General features: G+C 28.5%; 1 protein-coding gene across 1 annotated transcript; it reads right to left on the reverse strand.

Annotated features, from left to right (window-relative positions):
* Positions 1-756: 756 nt before the first annotated feature.
* egl (Egl_like_exo domain-containing protein) lies at positions 757-27,043 on the reverse strand. Its single transcript, XM_016061069.4, has 5 exons — positions 25,546-27,043; positions 18,476-18,556; positions 14,919-15,163; positions 11,506-11,703; positions 757-1,287 (listed from the first exon to the last, which is right to left on the reverse strand). The coding sequence occupies exons 1-5, from the start codon at positions 26,812-26,814 to the stop codon at positions 816-818; spliced, it is 2,265 nt and encodes a 754-aa protein (XP_015916555.1). The 5' UTR covers positions 26,815-27,043; the 3' UTR covers positions 757-815.

The raw sequence follows: 27,043 nt of genomic DNA on the forward strand, positions 1-27,043 counted from the left end.
GATTTTAATACAAATTTATAACAAATATACTAAAATATATTTGATAAATATGAAGTGATCCATAACTTATCTTAGTATTTCAAGGTTAAACAAACTTAACCCACTGATGGTTCTGCATGTAAAAAGCCGAATTTTAACCTGCAGTCTTCTAGCAGAGCAAAACCAGTTTTTCCATGTACTTCGATAAAGAAATAGTAGATAGGGGAGAAATATTCTCCTAAATTTGCTCTTTCACTTAACCGCCAATGGATTAAGGAAAATGAATAAAAACTTGTCAAAATATGATTTGCATCACAACAAAGAGTGATCAATCCTATATGATAAGAAATTATATAATAATATGAAATTGACATTAATGTTCAATCACAATTTTAATTCATCATTATCAACAAGATTGTAAATCATAAGATGCTAGTAAAGGTTAACACAGTTTTCATGTAAAATAATTTTGGATTTCGTAACATAAAAACTGTAAACATTTATTTCAATACACCCATTTAGCCAAAGAAAATTGATTTTATGCTTTATTAAATGTTATTAACTTAAAATGGGATTTCTGATATTAAGTAAAACTATTATTACAATAAATTGTGACATAAAGTGTCAATAAAAGTTAAAATAAGATAAACTGAAATTTAAATGTTGCAATTAAAATTTTTTTTTTTCTTTTACATTGCAAGAAGATCTTTTTAAGGCATTTTAAATGACAAAAGAACTTTTCAAGCACTGAAAAAAATCAGAGAACTTACAATCAAATTTTGGAATGCTTTGCATAGCAACATTTATCTTTCAGCATATCAATCATAGAAAAAAAATTAAGCTTTACTTCCATTGATTTTTTCATTTTCTGAAAAGAAAACTTTGGTGATAACAATGTCACCGGTTGACAAAGTTTGAGAAGCTGAATTACTAAGTTGAGCACTCAGTGCTTTCTGGGGAGATACAGTGAGCTTTTTATGACAGTCACAAGCACAATCATGGCTACAACTACTTTCATCAGGAGACCAGCTATTAAACAGTTCTGAGCTACCATTCAGCAATAGTTCAGGAGTTGCAACCCGATAGTTTGAAAGTGAGTGCGATGGTGAGGAGCTATAATTTGATTCATAATCTCCTTTATTACTGTCCACACTACTATCTTCGGAAAAATTATCATCATTATTGGAGCCAGAATGAATAGATCCAGAATCGTTGCTTGTACCTCTGCTTCGTAATCTTTCTAACTTCTTAGCAACTTTTGGTGTACCTTCAATTTTGGCACGATCCTGAGGACTGAGTTCTAGATACCTGAATAATTGAATGTTAGATTGAACATAATTTTATAAATTATTATAAAAATTTTAACAATCTTCCAAATAATATTTTATCTTACTGTATTATAATAATTTGCAGAAAGATCACTGCCTTTAAAAAATTACTTCATGAAAATTTGGACAAATAACTACTTTGCAAAGTAATGAATACTAATTTATAGGAATAAATCATGTGAAATATGCAAACTTTAAATAGAAGTGTTTACATTTTAAAATCTTTCTTACAATAAAAAGGACACTAGTTTGTGGACTTTAATGCAGTTAAAAGATAAATAAAGAAGAAAAAAATTTCTCACATATTCCCCAGAAAAACCTAAAAAGTAGCATGCGAAAATTATGTGACTCCCTATATTAGTGGATAGTGTTATAAAGAAGTGTTTACCAAAGTGGACTAAGCCTAAAATAAACTTGCAACTTTTTTTCAGGTGTCTCACACAAAAAAAACTGTTTTCTTCTTTTGCAAAATGGATTTTCTGTACAATATTAGATCTATAACTTCTATTTCAAAAGAAAAACAATTGCTAATGGATAGTTACAGTCAATGTCTTTTAAAATCTTAATACATTCAGAATCCCTTATAACTCCCAAAAAAAATTTTATTACTTTTCTAAGAAGCTAATTATTAAGTTATTTTTCAGCAAAAAACGCTTACTTTCGTTTTCATCTTTGCCCATCAGCCGTTCATTTACAATCGTTGTTCCGAGAAAGCCATTACGTTCTTGCTTTCGTTTGAATTTTCATAATAAAATCCGACTATTTAAGATGGTAAATAACTATGTGAGATATATATAATAAATTGTCACCTAATATAGCTTAATAAAAATGTGAGCTTAAAGTAAGGTATTTTTATAATGTTGAATCTTTCAAAAAAAAATTTAATAAAGAGAAAAAAAAGAAATTTCTTTTTCCAGTAGATTTTATTAACTTCATTATAATTGCATTAATCCATTTTATAAGAAAGAGTATTGAAATCAAGCATGTTTATTTATTTAGTTTTACATTACATAAAATAGGAATTAAATTAAAAATACATAAAAAAATACATTTTTCACCATAACAAAATTCTTATTTACTCAAAGAATAAAAATATTAATATTATTATATTTAACAAATTTTCATTACAAAAGATAGAATTTTGATGTAAGATCAATTTTATGTTTCATATCTATTTAAGTTATATTTAAGATCAATTAAATTCATAAATGAAAAATTATCAGGTTCATGCAATAAAACTACCATAAAAAGCTCTTAAAAGTTATTGAATTTTTTGAATACTAACTCTAATACGTAATTTATACACTACTAAAAAAATTGGGGAATATTGTGAGTTCGATATTAAAAAAACTAAATAAAAATTGATCACTATTCATAAAGAAAAGAAATAAAGGGGGTTAAAAAGAAAATTATAATACCAACAAAGTTGAGAATATGCAAATTTTGACAGTGGCATCAAAAACAAAGCATCATTAAGAAAAAGAGTAGAAAGTGACCTACAATATCCCTTCTGTAGAAGTAGATTGAAAACAAATGGATATGCATTAAATACTTTGTGCCAATGAGTACAATGTCTCAGAAAAAATTAACTGAATCAGTAACCTGGAACGACATTGGTCATTTATAGGCGAGTCAAACAATCTGCTGTGGGGGAAGTAATGGAAGTTATTTGAAATGTAATTTTCTGATAAAGGAATCGATTTTTAGAAACTGCAAATGTTACTCAAATATCAGAAGGTTATACATCTACAACCACACAAAATGAAGATCAGTATTTAACACTAACAGTCAGGATACACTATGAATGCGACTTTACTGTAGCAGCACTTTTAAATGGCTACAGACACCAGAATTTCGATTCAACTACAACCACCAATTCCGTATAAGTTTGTATGCTTGCTCATCTATAATTTGTGTTTTAATGACAAATCACAGTGCTACTTGTAGAATAGCATAGAAACATCTCAGGTGGAGATGAGTTGAGAGAAACATCATGATCTTCAAGGATGTCTGAATACAACCTGACATAGGCAAATTATTACCTGAAATGAACGTGGATCTCTGAATAAATTTGAATTTAAGCATGAGAGGGTCCGAATTGGCCACACTGATCTGCACATTAACAGGAATGGGACATTAATGGCTCAGTGTTAAAGAGATGAAATCCTCAAAAACCTATTGTGCTCTTTTAAGCTGCAGCAACCAGTAAATTAATCCTCTTAATGGATAATAAAATCAAGCAACATCATGTTCAGCTTACTAATTTAATTTTACAATAAAAGGGTTAAATAATTTACTTTTACTTTTGGAGAAAAAAATCCTTCGAATGGATTAGCCAGCATATTTTCCAGATATGAACCCAATGGAAAATGCGTGGGATATTCTCGGGAGAAGGGTTTCTAGTAGCTTATTTCCCTCATAAACAACTTAGTAGTTGGAATACTCTCTTTTAAAAAAGTTGAAGAAATGCAGTCCCTTATAGATATTCCCTTTAATTCCACTCTTTGTAGGTGTGAGATATTGCCAAAATCATAATTCTAAATAAAACTCATTTTATATAATTTTTTTGTTTGTCAGTAAAATAAGCTCAAAATTTCATTTTTTTCTCTTGCAGACAAATATCATCAATAAAATTTTATTATTCCATATTTATTTGTTCTTTTCTCATCTTACATCACCTATACGTCAGTGATAAGCATAATAGCCCTTATCTCCTAAGCAGTTTAGAAGTTATCGTCATTGATTTTCCATTTGCAAACACAAGCTGTGAGAATTCAAACTCAAGTCAAATATTTTTTTTAAACAAAAGTCAGTTACCATCTTTAATCTAAAAAACACAGAATTTGCTTAGGTTTAATGGTATTTTGAACAAAACCAATCTCTAGACATTTGGTCTGAAACTTCATAAAACTTTGTTTCACAGAAACCAGAGTCAATGAAAATCGATGATAATGGTAAGACAGTTTGAAAATTAGTCTAAAATGAAACTATATCTAATAAAATATATAACTATGATATACATTTATATTTCATAATATATATTTACTTACTATGTACAGTCGGCAAAAAAAAAAAGATATCACCCGGAATAACTTTTGTTCTAATAATCGGATTTTCGTGTACTAAGTGTCAATCTTAATGGTTGCGGGGGGTGACCTCAAATATGCAAATTATTCAGTGCTAACTATTAATTAAGTTACGAAATCAGACACAACATACTTTCTCTGAATAAACATACATTTTTTTTAAACATATTTCGATTCTTAATCTTCAAAATAAAGGGGGTTGCCGCAATCTGGGGAAATGGTCCTCTTAGTTTGGTCAGGAGAGCATTTTATTCAAAATCATATTATTCAACAAATGTTGAGTTTTATAAAAGAATGTTTCTGATAGACTGGGTTTATACATCAGCTCTTTTTAATTTTATTTTTAGTTTCTTTTTTCAATAATTGATACAATTTCAATAACATACAAATGTATGCATAGATTTGGAATAATATGTTTATCAATTTCTACATTCTATATTTTATAATTATTGATACAAATACGTAGCCAACATTTTTAAGCATCTTAAAATTTCTCAACATATTATATATCATCTTAATCTTAAAATAAATTTGTTAACTACCTGTCTGCACTTTTTTTCACAGAATTATTTTACCAGCTTTTTAATTAAATTTTAACATTTCTCAAAATCTTATTCTTTACGCTACCACGTATATTATTTTTCCATTAATATACTAATCAATTGTTTTAGTACCTTAATTTATGCTTTCCTTTAAAATAAAATTCCTTTTTATATTATTGTCAAGTTTTTATTGAAAGAAAACTTACAATTATTGTCAGCTAGCTGAGTATTAAATCTTGTTAGGAAATCAAGAATATTCTGCTGAAATCAAAATTATTGATTGTTGCTTTTATTGTTTCTTATTTATTTGAGTAATAAAAAGTAAATACATATGTATTCACAGCAAAAAAATACAGTTGTCCCCATTTAGTTTCATATCGGATAATCGAATAACCCGCTTATACGAATAAAATTCAATGGAACCAAATCATTTTATATGTAAGTAATGTTAAACTTCCCCGTTTAAATGGATATTTGTTGGTTTTTGTCCCCGCGTAATTGCATAAAGAAAAGGTACTAAAATTAAAAAAAATTTGCTTATTTTTGAGAGATGTTTCACCAGCCAAAATGGAATTTCCGTTTTTCAGTTAAGATAAGGATAGAATAGATGGTCACTTCAATAGAGACTTCCTGTTCATTAGTTGGTCTAAACGGGTGTTAGGGATAAAGTTGAAAAATTAATCAAATCTTGCTGCCAGTTATACATTAAAGTAAATGAAGGGGGTTTTACCCCTTTTTAACTTACTTCACTCACACATCATTTAGAATGCAAAAAAGGTACAAAACTATTTGTTTTGGGATCAAGACTTGTTGTCCCCTCCTAGTGCTCTATTAGCTTTGATAAGAAAAAGTTTGAAAAACCTAACACACTAGTATACAGTGTGTAATTCTCTACAGTTGAATAAACATTGATTACTCCAGTGAATAACTCTGAGTTGGTTACAAGCTGAGCGCAAAAAGGAATGATTTGAATTAAAGGGGGAAAAGAACAGTGAATTTTGGAAACAATAAATTTCAAAAAATCCAAAACTAAAATGGCACATTCATTTGAAATTTCTCAAGTTTCGAGAATTAGAAAAAAATAAGTTAAAAAAAAAAGAATTCTTAATGTATTTGAAAGGACTATATGCAAGTCATAAAAGTTTTAGTAGAAACTGAAGGGAAAAATCTAATTTTGATAATTGATGAATTAAACGGGAATAAAAACAGTCTTCAATTACAGATTTTTTTCAGAAGGGGTCAAATAATATTTTAGTACCTATATTATACTTTCCACTAACATTGCTTTGTTTTTATGTAACTTTAAATGGCATTTATATTTTATGGTACTAACATAGACAGTTTTAATTATAATTGTTTATTGATCATAAAACTGAGATTATTTAATCAAAACGTTATACTATGCATTACGTTTACTTTGAAAGGAATATACTATGCATAAAGTAAAATTTCGCAAAAATTTAGAATTTAAGATTGGATATTGCACTCCCCTTTTAATCGAATAACCCACTTAATTGCATAGATTTGGGTGGAACCGATGGTATTCCTTTAAGCAGGGTTGACTGTACAACAGTTTGCTTTGTTTTTTAAATGGACAAATAATTACGGGCATACAATTTTACTTTGACGTTCACAGTTATTCTTGCCCGTTAACTTTAAGTTGTTCTTTTAAAAAGGATAATGTTGAAAAAATTTGCCAGGAAAATACTCGATATGCCTTATTTTGTTAAACAGCTATTAAAACAGAAAATTGTGAAACGATTCCAAAACAGTGCCATTTTTAGAATCATCATCTCAAAACTTTTTCTTTTTTTTTAACATTAGGTTTTTTCTACTTAAATAACCTATAATTATAGTTTTAATGCATGTTTTAAAGAAATTATGAATACAAATTGTGATCTAATATTTCATAAGGAAAGAAGAAGAAGAATGATTCATTGATAGTTGTTTGATTGATCCGGAGAAGTTAATTTTTTTCGGAATGATCGGCCTTGCAACTTTGATTCTTTGGATGAGGGGTCATTTCATGCATGTCATTCGACTTTAAAATTTCAAATATAAAATGCAAAAATTACAAGAATGCATAAGCTGGCTTAAACTAATAATAAAAAGAAGGACAAAATCTCCGACAAAAGAAGTTGGTTCATAAGAATATCAGAGTTAAAAAAGTAGTGTAAAAACTGTAAAAATTGTTACTCTTGTTTAATTAGGGGTATTATAAACCTATATTTTCCTTTCTTTTAATTTTTTAAATTATACTTTTTAATAAACTAACGAAATGAGTGTGTAAATAATATCCATTCCTTTTACTGCAAACCAAGTTTACTTAATATCATTGGCAAATCTTATGAAGTGCAAATTCTTGAGTCCCCATGTAGGGTAGTAGGATATTTTATGTATGATTGGTAGTTTCAAGAGTGGACTCTTATATTAGGTAGGTAACTTCTTTAGAAATTCTAATTTGAAAAATTACTTGATATTTTACAAATGTTACAAGGGATGTGTATTTTTTTTAAATGGTTATTTATATAATTTTCCCATTGACCATCAGTTTTCCCTTAATGAAGCAAAAACCTTGATCCTGGTATGCAGCAAAAAACTAAGTCATTATGAATTATTATCATTTAACCTTTTTTTAATTATCTAACCTTGCTATTTAAACACTATGATCCGCCGCAATATGTTTTTGCTTGAGTCAAAATTTTGAAATTTTTTTTTACAATTAACATACATCATAGTTAAAGAAATTAACATTTTAAAAGATTTGAAATAATTTTTTCAAAGAGCGCATCTGTAACAATACTTTGGCAAATTATAAAAAAATAACTTAGCACAATTTATGAGTTAATTTATCCACTACATAGCCCCCCCCCCAATCCCCGCAATTTAGAATTCCATGTCAAAATTTATGAGTTTTTGAAATAAGACCAATTGAAATAAAAGAGCTGATAAGAAAAGATGCATAACACTGAATAAATTATTCACATTAAATAATCAAAATATAAATTTACAAAACATTTATTTGTTTTATATAATTTTTAAATTTAAAAAATGAGAAGTTTTATGGCATTTAGCTAATTTATGTTTTACAATATTTGTAATGTTCAAAATGCTCAAAGGGTATCCACTTAAATCCTATCGGAAGAAATTCAAACATTTTGACTCTATTCACAGTTTTCTATTAATTAAGCCAAAGATTATTTAACTAATGTAATGTAGTTTAACCAATGCATAAACGTTGGAAATCGTTAAGTGTAGTGGGTGGTCAAGAAGGGAGGCCAAAACTGGGGAAATATTTTGTCTCATGTATTAAATGCTTTTTTCAATTCGTCACTTTCTATTAAGTTTATTTCTAGTTACAAACAGAATGTATAAATTCGGTTATTATTTATAAGCACAGAATGAATTCCTTATTATAGGTACAATTGTACAACCCATCAAAGGTTTTAAGAATCAAATTAGTTTTAGGCAAACTATGAAATAATATTACAGACTCAATGAACTTCTTTTTTAGAAATAAATCTCAATCTCAAATATATTTTAACATAAAATTACTAAAAAAATGTCCTTCAAAGACTTAATAACGCAAATAGTTTTGAGATATAGTTTAGTTTTTTTTTTACAATGATACATAAAAAATCCAGATTTAAAAATAAAATCAGATGCTGATTACAACTTTATAACTTAAGCGATAAGGAATTTATTTTGAATTATATACCTCTCAATTATAAACTTTCAACTTAAAAATACAAATAATTTACCTCAAACAACATCTTTTAGCAGTATAATAAGATATATTCAATATCTGACTAATTTAATACAACTGCAAAATGCAACGAAAAACTCCAAGTAAAGTTTACTTTGTAATTTGCTAGAGACCTCAGGGCACTGACGCCAACTCTTGCTCTGAATTTCCATTTTTTCAAAGATTTGAAACTTTTTTTTTTCTTTCATCTGAATTTTCATTTAGAAAAATTAAGTTTTTATGCTTGTAGTAGCAAACATCCGTATTTTAATATTTTTAAAAGACTTGCATGCCCTTAATAGATAAGAAAACTGTGGTATCAGTATCGTAATTGTAAAGTTATCGTTAAAATTAAAATTTTGAAACCCAATATTTCGTGACCACAAATTTACAAATTTTTGAAATTAAATATGGAATGTTGTGGTGAATATAAGCCTAATAAAATACATCTTCTTAGTTTTGCTGCTACATTTTTAATTTCGTAAGGACCTCCACTTAAAATGAGGCTATTGTATCAAATGTTGGTAGTGAGGGTGAGAATCATAAAATAAGTTTGCAAATAAAGAAATAAAACAAAGAAGCTTTTTTTAGCCATATTTGGTGATAAAAAAGTAACTGATCGCAAACAAAGGGTTTAATGGAAGGACATGTTTGCAACAGTCAGTTTCAGATACGGTTGCTTTTTGCAAATCATGCTTATTCAAGAAAACCATGCAACTTAAATATTTGTCAGAATGAAATGACCCTTTATAATAAAAATACAATATATATATATATATATACAGTAGAGCGCCGATTATCCGAACTGCTCGGGACTGAACGTGGTTCGGTTAATGAAAAATTCGGATAATTGGAAAGTTGCTTTAAATCGAGTTTAATGATTATTATTCATGCCCTAACTTCCCTTCACACTTTTTCCAGGTTGAGGACTGGCAGTACTATCTAAAATAGATTTGCTTAAAAATTTTTTTTTTATTTTTAAATATTTTTAATTTATTTTTTTTACTTTTTTTTCATCTTGAACTTTTTTTTTAATCATATTTCAGCTAACTTTTTTTTTGTTGTCAATTACTGATTTTAACACATTTTACTATATTTTCCATTGCAAAAGAAATCCAGCCAAGACTTTTGTTTCAAAGAAGATGCTCTTTTTTTGAGCAGCCATAATTCTTTTTAAATAAATCAACTGAACTGGATCAATATCATTTTGACGTTGTAACCAATTTATTGCAATATCTAATGAATTGCATGCTTCTATATGAGAAGGTCCACTATCTTGAACTTGATCACCTACTTCTTCCTCTTCATCTGAGGAGTTCCAATTTTCTTTCAAAATTTCAGCAACAATTTCATCATCTAACTTTAAATCCTGGGACATTTTCAGTGTTTCGACACCAGTATTCTATTTTTCTATTTCTTCTGCTGCATAACCTGGCATCTTTTCAGCCGGAAGATCTACTGGTTTAGAAATTTAGAAAAATTGTTGATAAGTTGAAAAGTATTCTAAACTTCAAAAAAAAAAAAAAAAAAAAGAATTCAGACATAGTTCGGATAATTGGACGTTCGGATAATAAGGGTTCGGATAAACGGCGCTCTACTGTATATATATATACAGTCAGACCTCGATATAAAGTCATCCGCATATAAGGTCACCCCGCATATAAGGTCACTTTTCCAAAATCCCGGCTCACTGAATAGAAATTCTTTGTTACAAATTATTGGATATATGGTCAAGTTTTAAAAATCGTTATCGCTTAAGGTCATTTTTATCTCAGGTGAGGGGAGTTCTTTTTTAACAAAAGCCTATTTAACTTCCTTACAAGGCCATTACCCTTCTCGAGTTCTAGGAAAATGTTGCAGCCAACAAACGAGCTACAATTTCTGAAATTGTTTCACACGTTTTGGACAATGAGGACAATGACAGTGATCCTGAAACTGTTTAAAATACCTCTTAACATTTACCAAATTTTTCAATTTTATCGAAAAGAAATATTGTGAATTTTACAAGACCTTGTGATTGTGCATCAGAATTGCTATATTTTTCGGGCCCTCTAAATTTTTTTCTTTTTTCTTTTTCTTTTCCTAACCAATGAGACTCGAACTGAGGTGTAAAAGCAATTAGCCCTACAACTCTTCATAAACTTATAATATCTTACGTAAATTTGATTTTAGTACAAAATTTTCATACAATTGGGTTTAAAACAACTTTAATAAAAAATTAATGTCAGAAAAAAAGTTAAACATTGAGATTCTAAAATTTTGGAAAATCATAAATAGTTTATTAATCGTTTCAAATTTTATTTTTAAAAGAGATTTAAAAAAACAATCTGCTTCCTTTTCCTAGAAAGCAGCCTCAAAAATTCTTTTCTTGGTTGCTTAGCAACGGAGAAACACAATGTTTTGTCGTCTTGTCATTCATTCAGTTTCTTTATGGTTGTTTTCAATTGTTTCACCCTCTATGGAGAGGTAATTTTGCATTTTTTAAAACTTTTGCCATACATATAGATCTTTATTGCAACCCAATTTTTTGGAAATTTTGTCTACCCTCCCCCCCCCCTATTTCAAGGGTCAGAAAATATATATTTATTTACTTATTCAGAGAAAGTATGTTTTTGTACCTGATTTTGTAACTTAATTAATAGTTAGCACTAATTAATGAGCATATTTAAGGTCCCCCCAGGAACCATTAAGAATGACACTTAGTTCATGAAAATTCGATCATTACGATTAAAGTTATTCAGGGTGATATCTTATTTCCTTTTTGACGACTGAACATTTAAAATAAATGTTTACCTACTGTAAATTTCAAAATGTACACTACTTACCTAAGTAACCGTATTTCACGATTGCTCAGAACAACTTGTTTTGTATGAGCAGAATTCAGCTTCTGTTTCAGATCTAAAACTTCCATATCAATTTTTCTCTGTTTTTTAGAAGATTTAACTTCATCTGGACGAATGTAAGTCATAATTTGTTCATAACAAAGATCTTCTAGCATAGGAAGTGAATCGGATCTCAACAAACTAAAAATGTAATAAAGTTAAATAAGAAATTATTGTGAAATGAAGTTACAAAGATGTATGAAAAGCCACTCAGTATACAAAATTAGATTACTATATTGGGTAGTATTTTATTTACAATATATTAATTACTTATTATGTTTACATTTATAATGTAATATATTAACTTATTTATTATAAAGATGGACTAAGTTAGACTTTAAGTTAGACCTTTAAAGGTTCCAATTTTGGGCATTGACACCTCCATCCCATTGGGGCATGAAAGACTTTGAGAGGGGAACTAGCAAGAAAACAGGTGTTTGAAAGATGCTTAGGATTTCTAGAGGGAATTGAATATGCAATTAAAATTCATAAATTTTTTGATTGGATACCAAAGAATAATTTACAATTCAAACAATGCTTATATTAGCTTTTAAAGCAGTTATGTAATTAAAATTGTTTGCTATACTTCTTTTTAGTTAAAAAGTACAACAAACGATTTTGATTACATTAAAAAAAAATTAGTAAAAAATTTTTCTTAACAACAAAAAGATAATGTTGTGATATCCACTTCGCATTTTAACATTGAACAAACTATGATTTTTGGATGAATTTGAAATTTTTGTGCTACTGTCACTTTCCTAAATTTTGTTTAACAAGTTGATCTATTGTTCAACCGTTTAACTACTGATGTTTAAAAACTGGAACAAAGACTTTGAGTTTGAATTTAATGAGTAATTAAAGTCTGAATAATATTGCTTTTCATTGACTTAAAATTTATATTATGAAGTATTTTTTACATTTAGTTAAGTTCCGTTTCCACAATTATTTGATTTTTATGAACTTTTGAAATTTGGTGTAATTTGTAAATTTTTCGCCAGGGTGTAATAAATATAATTTACTACAAATCGAAATATAGCTCTGTTATACACAAAATTCAAAATTTCAATTTAAAATCAAAATATTAATTTAAACCTAAATATTTCATTTTTTTTTTAACATTGGCATTTCTAGGGTTGTATTTTTAGATATCAAGTAATTCATGAAGTTATGTAGAGTACATTTTATTCAATTGGTATTCTGACACTTATTCAAGGTAAATAATAGTGTTCCAATAGAAAAGGGGGATGAATGTGTCTAGGTCAACTTTTTTTTATCGGAAACATGAATTTGCAGGTGGTTGATAATAGAATAATAGTGACAGATTTTATACTTCAAAAGAACTGCAAGATATGCACTCATTCATGCTCAGATTTTTTTTTTTTAAAAAACCATTTAATTTTATCAAACTATTTATTTTTTCAATCTGTTCCCAACAATGGTATTAAAAGAGATTCTTACCATTGATAGTTTTCCTTCCTGATTCTTGTGGTTCATAAAAATTTGTTGTTACAGAATGAGTTAAAGAGAATCATGCCATTTTCTTGTCTCATTTACAAATTTTGCTTTCCCAAGTCTAAGAGATGCATAACAATCCATAAATAATGACATTATTAGAAACATTCTATGATTCAGATTTAGAAGATGTAGATATCTGCCTGTTAGAGCCTGCGATGCCACAATAGGCATTACATATTTCCTAGCCTTTAAAATTTCTTTCATTTCTTAAACTAATTTTTTTAATCATTATTAATTGAATTAGAATTAAAATAAATCAATCAGTTCATTTTTATAAAAAACGAACATAATATTTTATGTTCTCTTCTTATTGATCAATGTAACGGCTAACTTTTTTTTCAATACTAATGTAGACTCATTAATTCACTGTCAGGCCTTATTGAAAACAAAAATCTATTTTAACTCTTTATTCTTAATTTCTTACCACAGATATGCCTCAGTTACATGGTTATACTGATTTTCACAGTCTTATTGGCGATTCGCAATCACCAAAGTATTTTCAAACCTAATATGGATTACGAGGGCTGGCTTTAATTTTGGCTATGTCATCTTTCGATAATTTGTCAACCTTGGATCTCTTCCCCGTGCTCCTAAGTGTCCGAACAAATTCATTCACTTTCAATTTCTCCAATTTTTGGCAATTTTGGGCCTCCCAGTCCCAACCATTGAATATAAAAATGAACTAAAATTCTCAGTGTAAAAAAGATGTTTTATCTTGATCCCTTTAAGGAATTTCTTTTCTTTATTATTTTCATATTTTTGAATTATGGCCATCTTCAATAATTAATAAATCAATTTTTTTTAAACGATTTTACTTATTTCTCTGAGACAATTATCATTTTAATACATCCAAATTACGATGTATCTGTAACAGTCAAAAATTCAAACAATGCTACCTGCATAAATCCACTAATTAATTTAAAACGATCACCGTCATGATAGAGGCTAATGAACTAGAAGTTTTTAATTGGTACAGAAAACATAGATAAAAATTACTTAGAGACCGTTATTCCATTCTATGTCTGTAAAATATTGTTCTTAAAAATAATATTAGAGAAGATGTAGTGAAAAATCAAATCTAATACCAACTCAAGGGCAAATAAAAAAGGAAAAAGTGAAAGCCCAAATATAAAGTGAGATTAGAAAGTAAAATTTGATGAACCAATGGAATTGAAAAATTGAGAAACAATTTTGAAAAACTGTCCAGAGTAGTGCTCCTCTTGACATATTTTATAAACTATTCTTCGAGAATATGTAGAATAGCTAATCAATATATTATGCTTTTAAAAAAGTTCCAAATTATTTATATATTTCCCAAAATAATATTTCACAATTTCTTGGACTATTAAGTTGAGAAAATTCAGTTCTGATTGAAGATAGGTAATGGAACACAGCTGAGCAGATAGTGACTATCATCAGTAAAAAACGCCCCTATCAAACCCCAAAGTTTCAAAAATGGAACATAGTTAAAAATGCAGTTAAAAAAAAAACAATTTTATTTATTGTATTTAGATACTCTTTATCTGAATTTATCAAATTATTTGGTATATCCTTTCTTAATTGAGCGTTTAAAAATGGTTAACTAAATTAAATATGCTTTTTTGTATTTTACATCTCATAAAAAAATCAGAAAATTATTATTTCAGAATTTTGTTATTAAATGTTTGTTTAATTTTCTCGTACTTTTAACACATTTAATAAAAAAGTTTTAACAAATTCTTAAGTTTTTAAAGTTTATTTCCATAACTTATATGTCCTATCCTTTGTAAAATAATTCAAAATCATATTATCCAAACATATTAAATTTTAGATTTCTAGTAGTGAACCTATGAAATACATACCTTTTAATATTGAAATAGACTGTGGGAAGAAGACAAAATACGTCAAATGCAGCATGAAAAATCATATCATCGGTTAAAGGGCGGCGGCTCCAAAATTTTTGATCCCTACGATACAGACTTTTCATTTGATCTTTACGTGGATTAACTGGTCCACCATAAGTACTACATAAAGTATTTAATGAAATATTTTTGACCTTGTATACAGGCTTGCCTGCATCCTGTTGTTGCAAAACAGCATGTGCAGCCTATAACATAAATGAATTTTGTTAGAGCTGACATAAATTACTATTTGAAAATATGTATTTCTTTCTAATGTTTCTCCAAATTAACTACACTTTTAACTATATTGTAATGAAATAATCAACAAGGATTTTACTTATAACCATTCACTCCAATTAAACTTTCACTATTTGACATACACAATATTTAAAAATAAAATTCAGCTTCAAAAAATTTTTTGAATTTACCTAACACTGATTGTGGTGCGACATCAATTTGGGAATCAAAATTCCTGAAATCCAATTTTTTCTTCTTTTATTAAACAGTAAATTTCAGGAGGTTGTCAGGAAATGAAACAGTTTTTACAGTTAAATAAATAAAATATTAAAAAAATTGTCTGAAAAATAATGAAATTCTATTGTTTGATGCAAATTGCTCTTTTAAAAATAACATTTAATAACTATTAAGATTTTTGATAAAAAAAAATAATAAGATAACAGAAACATTTTTAGCATGAAAAAAAGTTTTGCACTATGCCTTGCTATTATATAAACACAATACAAACTATTTATTTTCATAAATTATTAATAGTCTCATGAGAAAAATCTTTTGTCATAATCAGGGTGTGATTTCAGTTTATTAAAATTAGCAGCAAAGTTTTCTAGTGCTAAAAAATACTAGTAGCAAAACTAAGGTTCATACTAGCATTTCTTATAGTGGTGTCACATTATATTTTACACAAAATGCAACAAAATCATTATTGTGTGACAAATTCAAACATAAAATAGTAATTGAATAGTTGATGTTAAATATTTATACTCATATAAATGTCAAATAACACTGTTTCATACTACTTTTATGTTACAATTATATGTTTCATATAAAAAGTTATGCATTAAATATGGCATATTAAAATTTTTAAAGAAATTTCATTATTCATGCAGTTTTCTTTTTTCAATCTCTTCAATCCTTAAAAGAGCATAAGACTTTAATTATGCTTCTCCACCCCACTAGATTTACAGCGAAGTGCTTCATTCTTTAGCAATATCTTTGATAACTCTTTCAAATATCTTAAAGCCAAGAGTCATCTCTGGCATCTCTTTTTTTCTGTTTACCATACCGAGTATACTCCAAAGCCTGTCTCACTTTAAATTTATGTTTAAAATTTTCAGAGACAATTGTATATAAATTTTTCAATTAGTTGGTCATAATAAAGCTATTGTATTACAGAATGAACAAATAGACATTATTTTAGCAGTGTGTGGCACAGTTCTGAAAGCCTTTCACCAGTCATAAACTATGCTTTCCAGTCTATAACTTTTCAAGTTACACCAAGAACTTTTCATAAGAATTCTTTTTCAAAGAAAGCTGAATTATCTACCTCATCAAAATTGCTACTTATTGGCAGAAAAAACAACAAGAGGAAACATCTGTTCAAAATGATATCATGTTTGATTACAGGATTGCAAAGAACATTATCAGAGATGGGTCAAGTATGGCATACTGATGTAAGGTACTGATTTACCTCACTCTTCAATATTCTTGAGTATGCATTAGATTATTAGAAACATGAAACATGCATTAGATTATTAGAAACATAGCACATACAAAGTTCCAATTTGTTTGTTTTTTTTTTAAAATTCAAAAAAATAATAATCTCAGGTGAATATCTTATTTTTGTTTGTAAAAGTTCCATACACAACTCCTTGACAATCATACTGCTTGTAAAAAAATTATTCTAGAATGCTCAAATAATTATTCATGGATGAAGAAATTGAAGAAATAGGTAACAAATATTTATACTGCATGTTTTGGGAAAGGTATCACTCACATATAAATTAATAGATTCTGAACAAATTTTTTTTTTTAAATATTTATTTCCAGGCATTTAAAATATTCAAAAGTAAGGGGTGGCATGATTATTCTGGAGTTGACACTTTTCTTTCATCTGTCAGGAGTTAAATTCATGATTTTAGAATTATAAGCAATTTTTTTTAAAATTAATATTTGGTATTTTATTACTGTTTTTGGTACAAAAGTATTTTATCTGGTACAAAAGTATTTTATTACTGTTTTTGTTATTTTGAAACATATTATCTACTCTAAAAAATCAGTCATGTAAATAAATAACTGCTATTCTTTAGTGATCAAGAAAACATAAAAAGCTAAATATTCTGAATATAATGGTCAAATGGATTCTGGATAATTTGTTTTCAATAATCCTTATCCTAAGTAAGATGACATAATAAAAACCTCTTAAGTAAAATTACATAATACACACACAGAGTATAATTCGGTAGCAAGATAACGTAGTTTTTTAGCCTAAGTTATGATAAAAAAATTTCTAGAATGAAAAATATTAAAATTATATAAATTAGTAAAATTGTTCATCACTCTAAAAGTAAAATACATTCAAAAAAATGTTCAAGCTTAGAATTTAATTTTTATTTATTTTAATCTACCTTTTAAAAAAAATTATTATAAAAATCACTTATGATTATCACAAACAATTAGCAATATACAGGGTAACTGCTACATTTCAGATTTTTAAATCCATGACTTTTCATGACTAATTCCAAGAATTTTTCATGACTTAACGAAGTTAATATTTGCTCCGACAAAAACACAACAACAAATTTAAAAAAGCATTATAATAACATTAATTGAAATGATAGGTTTAACCAAAACTTTTATATTCTGCATCTTCTTATTTATAGATTTTAAATTTAAAAAACAGAGTAAAGAAAGAGTTGAAGCAATAAAATAGTTGGAAAAAAATACAAAAGCCAAAAGATTTTTTTTCTTTTTTTCTGCAGAATTATATTCTAAAGATACTTTTCTTGTTCATCGGGAAGGAAAGAAATACTCCAGATTTTTCTATTTTCATTTAGAAATATAAAAAAATTTGCTAATGACTGACTTACTTCAGCTAGAATTTTAAATTGATAAAATAAAAAATAAATAAATAAAATTTTGAAATCAAAGAAGTTTAAAAGATATTTCACTCTAGAAATGTTCTTTTTTTCATTTTTTGAAAGAACACCATAATTTTTAAAGAATGAGATAAAAACATTTTATATTTTAATAAAATATGACTGTGAGTAGGGATTTTGTTACAAATTCAGATATTCGGAACACTGTGAAATATGGGGAGGGATTCCATTTTAAAGTTTAAAGTTTTCAGCGACCTAAATCCATGACTTTCCATTAATTTTTTTTAAAAAATTGTTCAAATCATGACAAATTTTGTTCAATATTGAAATCTATGACTTTCCATGATTTTTCAAGACTTTCTAGGTGTGTAGATACACTGAATATAATATGTAATAAAAACATACCTGTGTATCAAAAACGTTAGTCAATACTACTCCAAATTGATGATATAGAGCACCACTGTCATTTCTACAATCATGTGCCACCTGAAATACACAGAAATTAAAATAAAAACAATTTTGAAAATTCTGCATTTTAAATTAATTATGAATTTAAAATATTAGTGATAATCAAACAATAAAGACTTATTTAATCAGATTGTACTAAATTCATTCACTATTCTACCTCAATAGCCCAATATTTAGCAAAATGAACATAACATATGTTTGAAATTTTAATAGTGTCCATGTTTAGTAAGTGATTCGCAACTTTAATGGTTTATTATATAGAGAGAATAGTAATTAATTTGTAGTAAAATTTTATCATGCTTTTTTTAAACAATTCCTTATTTGATTATGTTTTTTTGTTACAGTTACAATAATTTTAAGTATATATGTGTAGGTTTAGTATAATTTAAATATCTATCATAAATAATTAACCAAAACTGCACACTTCTTTTGATTATTGATGATGCCAGAATATATGAATAAAAAAAATTATCTCACAGCTAATACTAAGCGATGTTAAGATTTTTGCATTGTGATGCATTGCCACTTTAATAATGCAATATTTTGATACATAATTGTTTCCGATTTCATATTGACTAATTTTGCATTCTTGAAATTTTTAAGTGCTTAATTAATTGATATAAGCAATTAAATTTCTGTTAATAAACACAATCTAAGTTTTCTACTACTAAGTTTTTCCCTACTAAGTTTTTCTGGTATGATTAAAGGAGAAAAAAAAATTTAAATCGTGTCAAGAACTATCAACTGCCAAAATCTGACATAAAAAACTTGGGCAAATTCATTTTTATCATTGAGGACATTTTACTAAAAGTTAAATTGTGCACAATACTTGCATTATAACTACTACTATAATTATGACTTATATTACATACCATGTATAAAAAATATTACCAAAATTATTTAAACTATTACTAACTAGTTTTTCTAAAAACATGGTACTATTAATACTTAAAGACAGGGGTGATTGTGAGCCCAAGTCAAAATTCCGGAAAATTTCTTGAGTTACGCATACCTAGACCATTTACACATACCTATGATGACCTGGAGAAGTAACTAAAATTTACAAATATGTCTTTCTTTTTTGAGTTTATGATTATAATAACTATTTACTGATAAAAAAAATAAACCGTTGAAAACTTGATTTCCAGAAATTTTGTGATCAATAATTGTTTGAAAAGTCTGGACCTTTGATTTCCTGATACATCCGGATCACTGTTAGTGAAAAATCCGGAAATCCGAATTTTTTCCGGAGCACAATCAGCCCTATAAAGATCAATATATAATTTGCTATAACTATTCAGTTTGTAGTGTATCTACCACTACAAAAATGTAATTCCAATTCACTAACATATAAGACATGCTAACTCGGTTCTATGGTGGGGTACCTTTTCATAGATGAAGGTTTACATTGTCGATATCTACTACTCTCCCCAAATTGGACCTTCGGACATGATGTGAACATGCCCACCATGACAGAAACTCCCACCTCAATATGAACATGCCTATCTTGACAGTAACACCCATTTCAATCAGAACACGCCTACTTCATTGAATGGTCCACATTGAACAGTTGACTTGCTACTTGTGACTGCGACATTATCCATCTCTTTGCGCTGTAGCTACTCAGTCTTGATCACACATAAAGTACAACGTATTCACTCGATGGCTAAAGGCAAACACAGAAGTGACCGTGAACTTAATACAGCTCTCAGGATCAGCACTTAAAAAGTATGGTGATCTTAATACAGCCCTCCTGGCTTCTCACAAAACAGCAGTGAATCAACTAGTGGTATCCGTTCATCAAATTCTATCACAGCTATAATTCTGGTGGGGGAGTACTGTAGTGTATCTACCACTACAAAAATGTAATTCCAATTCACTAGTATATATAAAAAATGTTAACTGATTCTAAGGTGGGGTACCTTTTTATAGATGAAGATTGACATTGTCGATATCTACTCTCCCCACAAGTTTATATTACAGGTAATAACTATGAGCTGTTAATTGTTATCAATCTAAATATTGATTTTAATTATTTTAAACCATAATTTAGGGATTTTTTAGATTAAGTACGATCAGGGTTGGCATTTCATCATTTTTTTTCTGGTCCCTGAAAGAAACGGGATGAAATGAGAGAAACTTAAAATTACCAATACAATTGTTTAGCAATAGGTATCAAAAGAATAGTTAACATTTAAACAAATCAAATTAATACAGTTAACAATACAATAAAGCCTTGATTTAGTGGACACTCTTGGGGCCGAAGAAAGTGCCTGCTAACAAGAATTGTCTGTTTGCAAGGAGTTAATTAAGAAGTTTAATGCCATAAATTGTTTTTGGAATAATTGTAATGAAATAAAAATAAGTAAATAATCTACAATAACTATTTACTTTGATATTTGTTGAAACTTTAAAAATTATAATATTTGCAATATAAAAAAAGAATAGATAATGAATTTTATGTATAAACATAATTTCAGATATAGCGCTAGAGAAATGAAAATGTTTCTCCAATTGACACAGATATTCAAGTTAGTCATATGATACTAAATAGACACTTTTAGACAAACATAATTTTCTAGGTCTCCAATTACTAGGTTTACTACCCCTAATACCTCCCCAACTCCCCATCACTTAAAAGGAAATATAACAATACCTCCTTGTAGGTAAACCTCCAGTGAAACATAAAGCAAAAGAAAGCAGCAATATCTACCAGCAAGGCACCACGCTCTAGGGCAGGGATGTGCAAACTTTTTTGGTAAACGCAAAAAATCAGGGAAGGGAATGTTTGGTAGGTTGAATAAAAGCTTCTAAAAAAATATATATACTAGTTTTAATTTAAATATTTAATGAGATGAATGAAATTAAGATTTTGTTTTTAAAAGTTTCAGATATTGTGGTTCGAAGAGAGATATACTTATTTTAAGGAGCAAGGCTAAATGCATGTCTGTTAGTCTACTTCTGAAATGATTTTTCTAAGGTTCATAGTTGAAAACACTTGCTCACATATATAAGATGAAGCAAACATAGCACTGATTTTCTGGACATGAGATATTAAATTTGGGAAACTAGCTTTTGGTAACGATTTGTAAAATTCAAAGTTCGGCATATTTAGAAACAACTGCTTCAGATGATTGTTAGATTGCAACTCAATTAATTCAAGCTGCAAATCCTACCTCACTGTTTCACAATTTATGTTGAAAGGAATGATAAAAAGATCTAATTCTGTTTGAATGGCACTGAAATCTTGAAATCTGCATTCAAACTCAAAATGAAGTTTTTTCAAACAATCTTCATAATTTCTGAAGCTTTTCCTTATTTACTGAGGGTTTTGAATTTAACCTCGAGAAATGAGACAAGTCGTTCTCAGCTAGCTGCCCAGCAAACAGATTAAGCTTCAATTTAAAAGCTTTGAGATAGGCCCATTTATCATTGATTTTTCCCTTGCATCTTAACATTCAAGTTGTTCATATGACAAAGAAGATCTATAAAAAATGCAAAGTCTGAAAGCCATTCTGTATCTTCTAACATTTCGCACTCTGCTAAACACTGTTTCTCATGGAAGAATGACACAATGCTGTCTTTCAACTGCCGAACTCAACCTGCACTACACTCGAAAACACATCGTGCACTAAACCACCTTACTTTCGTATGATACAGTACATCAGAGTATTCAGATTGCACGAACTGAAGAAAATCTTGGAATTGCCTGTGAGTAAGCCCATGAGATCGAATAATATTAACAAGCTTTACTGCTGCATGAAGCATAGCTTTCATATTCAATGCTGATTTACACAGAACATCTTGATATATAACACAATGTAGAAAAATAACATTATTCCCTGGATAGTTTTGATTAGAGAGTCCAAGGAATCCAGATTTTTTTTTCCCTGTCATATTTAGTGAACCATCAGTCGTATAATTAAATATTTTTGTCATGGGCACTTTCAAAGTCAAAAGTCCTTCCTGAAAGTCACAAAAATATCCATTCCATTGTAGTTCCTTTTAAAGAATGCATGCACGCCAGTTCCTTGGTAATTTCAAAGTTTTCAACTACACCTCTTATAAATAACACTAATTAAGCAGTATCACTTATATCAGTGCTTTCATCCATAGCTATTGAGTAAAATTTAAATTGTACAATTTTTGACTCAGTGATTTAAAATTTTTATTGATGGCTTCGATTCTAGAAGTTACTGTTTTTCGCAATAAGCTTACAGTCTCAAAATTATTTTTTATGTCTGGACATAAAACATCACAAACTTGGAGCATACATTGTTTAACAAACTCTCCATCACCGAGAGATTTATTATTTTTAGCAATATTGTATGCTAAAATGTAACTTGCATGCGTAGCTGCTTTTTGGACACTGTTTATCTTCTTGAAAAAAGTTTGTCGGCCTGATAATTCTTCGACTTTCTGCATTTTGTCTTCTTTCACATTCAAACATTGTTTCGTAGTTGGCATTCTTGAGCTTGGCTGTAAAATGTTGGTTAATGTTATATTCTTTAAAAACTGCTATAGCTTCATTGCAGATAAGACACACTGGTTTATTTTTTACAACTGTAATAAAATATTTCCAAGTTCATTCATCATTGAACCCACAGCACTCTGAATCAACTTCGCATTTTTTAGTAGCCATTCTGCGGTTTAAAAACTCAAACAAGCACTAGCTATTTTATACATTTAACAATTTCACCATTATTTACAATAATATTATAAGTGTGCAATCTTTCCATACGCAATAAATAATGTTAGAACTCGCGCCACCAGAAAAATCCACTCATTGGAGCTTAAAATCAACAGTCTGCCACTTGTGAAGTACAATTCACCTATACTAGATTCCGTATGTCTGCCCCTTGAGAAAGACAAACGCTAATTGGCGCCAATCTACGACTATTCTGTAAAGAACTTCTGCTTTCAACATTTTACCAATTGAAGCTGTTGGTGTTAGCAATTTCCATCAATTTATGTTTTGTAGAACGGAAATAGAGAAAGTAAAGAGGTCATCAGTACTTTGTAAAAAAAGAAAAAAAATTGCTCTAAACAAAGTAGACAAGAAAATGGATGTATGTTTATAGTTTATATTCGCCACATATCGTCAAGTTAAAATTCTATCCACAGGGCGGATAAAACCTTTAGCGGGCCGTAGTTTACCCATCTCTGTTCTATGGAGTTGTTGTATTCACAATCCATTATTTGTCAAGTGTCAGAATTAATGTTTGATTTATATGGACACCTCGATGACTAGATTTATGTTCTCTGTTTCTGTGTTTTTTTTAACCCAGCTATGTTACAAATAACCCCCTACGTTAAAATAATTTTTTTAGCCCTAATCAAAATTATTAACATTATTCAATTCTTAATATGATAATAACTACTTAAAACTAACTACTAACCAGGGTTGGGGTTTTGGACGTCCTAAACTGGTTTTGGACAGGACACGTGGGTTTTACTGTCTTAAACTGGATAAAACTGTCCTAAACTGGGTAAAACTGTCCTAAACTGGGTAAAACAGTCTTAAAGTGTCCAAAACCTTGAACTTTGGTAAAAGGTAAAAATTCTATAGGTGTAACCATTGTACACATAATAATTACATGTATCAATAAATATTTGATATTTTTTATACAATTTACTATAACTTATTAAAAGAAAATAATACAATATAATAGGAAAAGGTTTATAATTTTTGATGCTCCACAGTTCATTGAACAACAAAAGTGAATACCTAATCCTTTAAATATAAATATGCTTTTAATACTGAAAAATAATATTTTTGCATAAGGATAAATATGGCAATATTATAATTTTTCTTTTAAAAAAATACTAAATTTGTTCAAAAATTAACCTTTTATTTTTCACAATATTTTTTTAAAAAAATTTTCTAATTTCTGCATCATAGGATGATAAAAAAGACATCTATTTAAAAAAAAAAAAAAAAAATTTAAACATAAATATATTAGCTTAAATAGAAAATACAAAATAACTAAAAATTGTAAAAAGGAAATTGAGGAAAGTTTTTTATATAGTATGAATAATAATGAGATAAAATATGGTGTTTCATTACGAACTTATATTAATTTTCACCAGAAAATCTCATATATTGAAATCATATTTAAATGCTAAAACAGAGCTCATTCTAGGCAGAAGTTTAAAAAAGGGCATTATTATTCTAAAAAGGCAATAATTTCTTTATATGGGCTATACACGTTCTATTAAAAAACATTGTCAATTAGTAAAAGAAATTTTTTTTTTACTTTACTAAAAGTAGCAAGGCAATCATATTAATTACTAATTTTTATTAATAAATTAACTTATATATCGAGTTAATGAGCTAATTAACTTAGTAATTTATTTAAAATGCATGCATATATTAATAAAATAATGTATGTTTTTAAGTGTCAGTAGTTATGATTTAATAATTAAAATGATTGATAATAATTATGATTTAATGATAGTGGAAGTTACTGCAAACTTTCAAAAACGAGTGCAACAAGGGGGGGTGATGGCTATTTTTCGCATGTATATGCGAAAAATAGCCATCGCATGTACATATATATGTGTATGTCAATAAAAACTATGTATTGACAGCAATGACAAACTAAATAAAAGAGTTGAAAATAACAAAAGTTTAAGGAATCCATTGTAGAGTTTGAGGAAAAAATAAGGAAGGGTTGAGGAAAGAAAGGGCAAAAAGGGTATGGAGTCTATTAAATCAGGGCACTAATTTACTTCAGGGGCAACAGGGTGGGTTCTTTTGGCTAAAAGGGCAGCAGGGTGCTGCGCCCTGTTTACCTTGCCTAGAATGAGCTCTGGAAAACCTTAAAACTACATTGACCCATCTATACAAAAATGTCTGGGCACACTTCTGAAATAATTCTAAAAACTATAAAATAAATTTAAAAAAAGTTGCTTAGAATGTTTAGTATTATGCAATTAGATAATTTTCCATAAAATTATAATTTGAATCAGACTTTTTGAATGTTATTAGATCAAATTTTTTTTACCTTCAATACATCATCAGATTCTAGAAGATCTTTCAAACCACCATCCTCAATCAACTGAGGACAAGAAAGAAGATCAAATAAAAATATATTTTCTTCTAAAGTAGCAAACTGTAAGAGAGTTATAGGACCTGAAGGTCCTAGATTTACTCCTTCACCATCAAAAGAAAATATTTTTTCTTTTTGTGACAAAATATATTTAACAATAGCATTACATTCTTTAGTTTTGGTTACTATTTTAACTCGTTTCATCATTTTAGTGATGATATTGTCAACTTGTTCTTTGTTTGCTGAAGAATTATATATCATACGATCTTTATAATCAAGTACAGAGTTATCAGCGACAGCCTTCATAATCTGATTTTTCAACCTCTGTTGAAAAGATTGAGGCTTGTCCTGATAGCGATTGCTGCCACTAGATGGAGAAGAGCAAACAGAAGAAACTACAGTACTTGACTGAGTATGGCTCTCCATAACAATAGATGAGTTAGTTTTTCGCTCAACAACAGAAACTACATTAGACTGAACATGAAAAACTTGTGAACTCATTTTTAAGAATGCCAAAAGGTCTTGTGGGTTATTTACCATCTTGGACCACATGTCTTTAGGAAACCATGCAGTGAGATGTGCAAATAGTTGACTAACTGGTAATGGACCTCTATGTTTCAAAACACTTTCAAAAAAATTTGTTAATTGGTTAGTTAATTGAGGGTCTAATTGTTCCTCTTCTGGAACTTTAGTAATTAATAAAGAAGTATCATTATTCAAATTGTCTAAAACACTTTTTAAAACAACATAATCATCTTTAACTACAAAAACATCATTGTATTTTATTAAAAATTCCTTAAATTCTTTCCCGTGTTGGCCTGATATATGCCTTATTTCGGGTGTAGCCTGAGATCTATGCCCAAGTAAACTTTTGATCGGCACTTCAGCGTTTCCATATTGCTCTAACTTTGATCTAAAATATTCAACTGCTTCATGAGCATAATCACGTTTGTTTTTACCACAGGTCACATCACTTTCAGTTGCATAACAAGTAACACTTACTTGATCATCAAGAATAGTAAATAAAGAAGGATATTGAGATAAAAATTTACGTAATCCAGATTGACTTCCCCCAGCAATTTGTCTCATTTCTTTTGTAAATCCTTTCGTCCCAAATTGACATGATAAATCGTGTAATGTTCGGGGTTGACCCTTGTCAATTAACCGATCCAAAAAGAACATGAGAGTCATATTCCTAATGTGATCGTAGTCCTTGCTGTCCATGATTAATTACTGATGCAAAATTTTCTTTTGTTTTTGGCACATAATCGATTGTACATTCTGCGGGTGCAGCTTCGAGGCCGCAACTGAATGACATCACCATCAGAGAGCCATCTTGAATTACAAGATTTTCTGATCAGAATGTCAATAAATAAATAAAAAAAAATCCGATTCAGATCAGCCACAAGTGTAGTTGATTCACCGCTAACGGAAATGAATAAAATTTATAGGC

The sequence above is a fragment of the Parasteatoda tepidariorum genome, chromosome 11, assembly GCF_982258835.1.
Source record: "Parasteatoda tepidariorum strain Cologne lab strain chromosome 11, Ptep-v5.0, whole genome shotgun sequence".
Taxonomy (NCBI): Eukaryota; Metazoa; Arthropoda; class Arachnida; order Araneae; family Theridiidae; genus Parasteatoda; species Parasteatoda tepidariorum.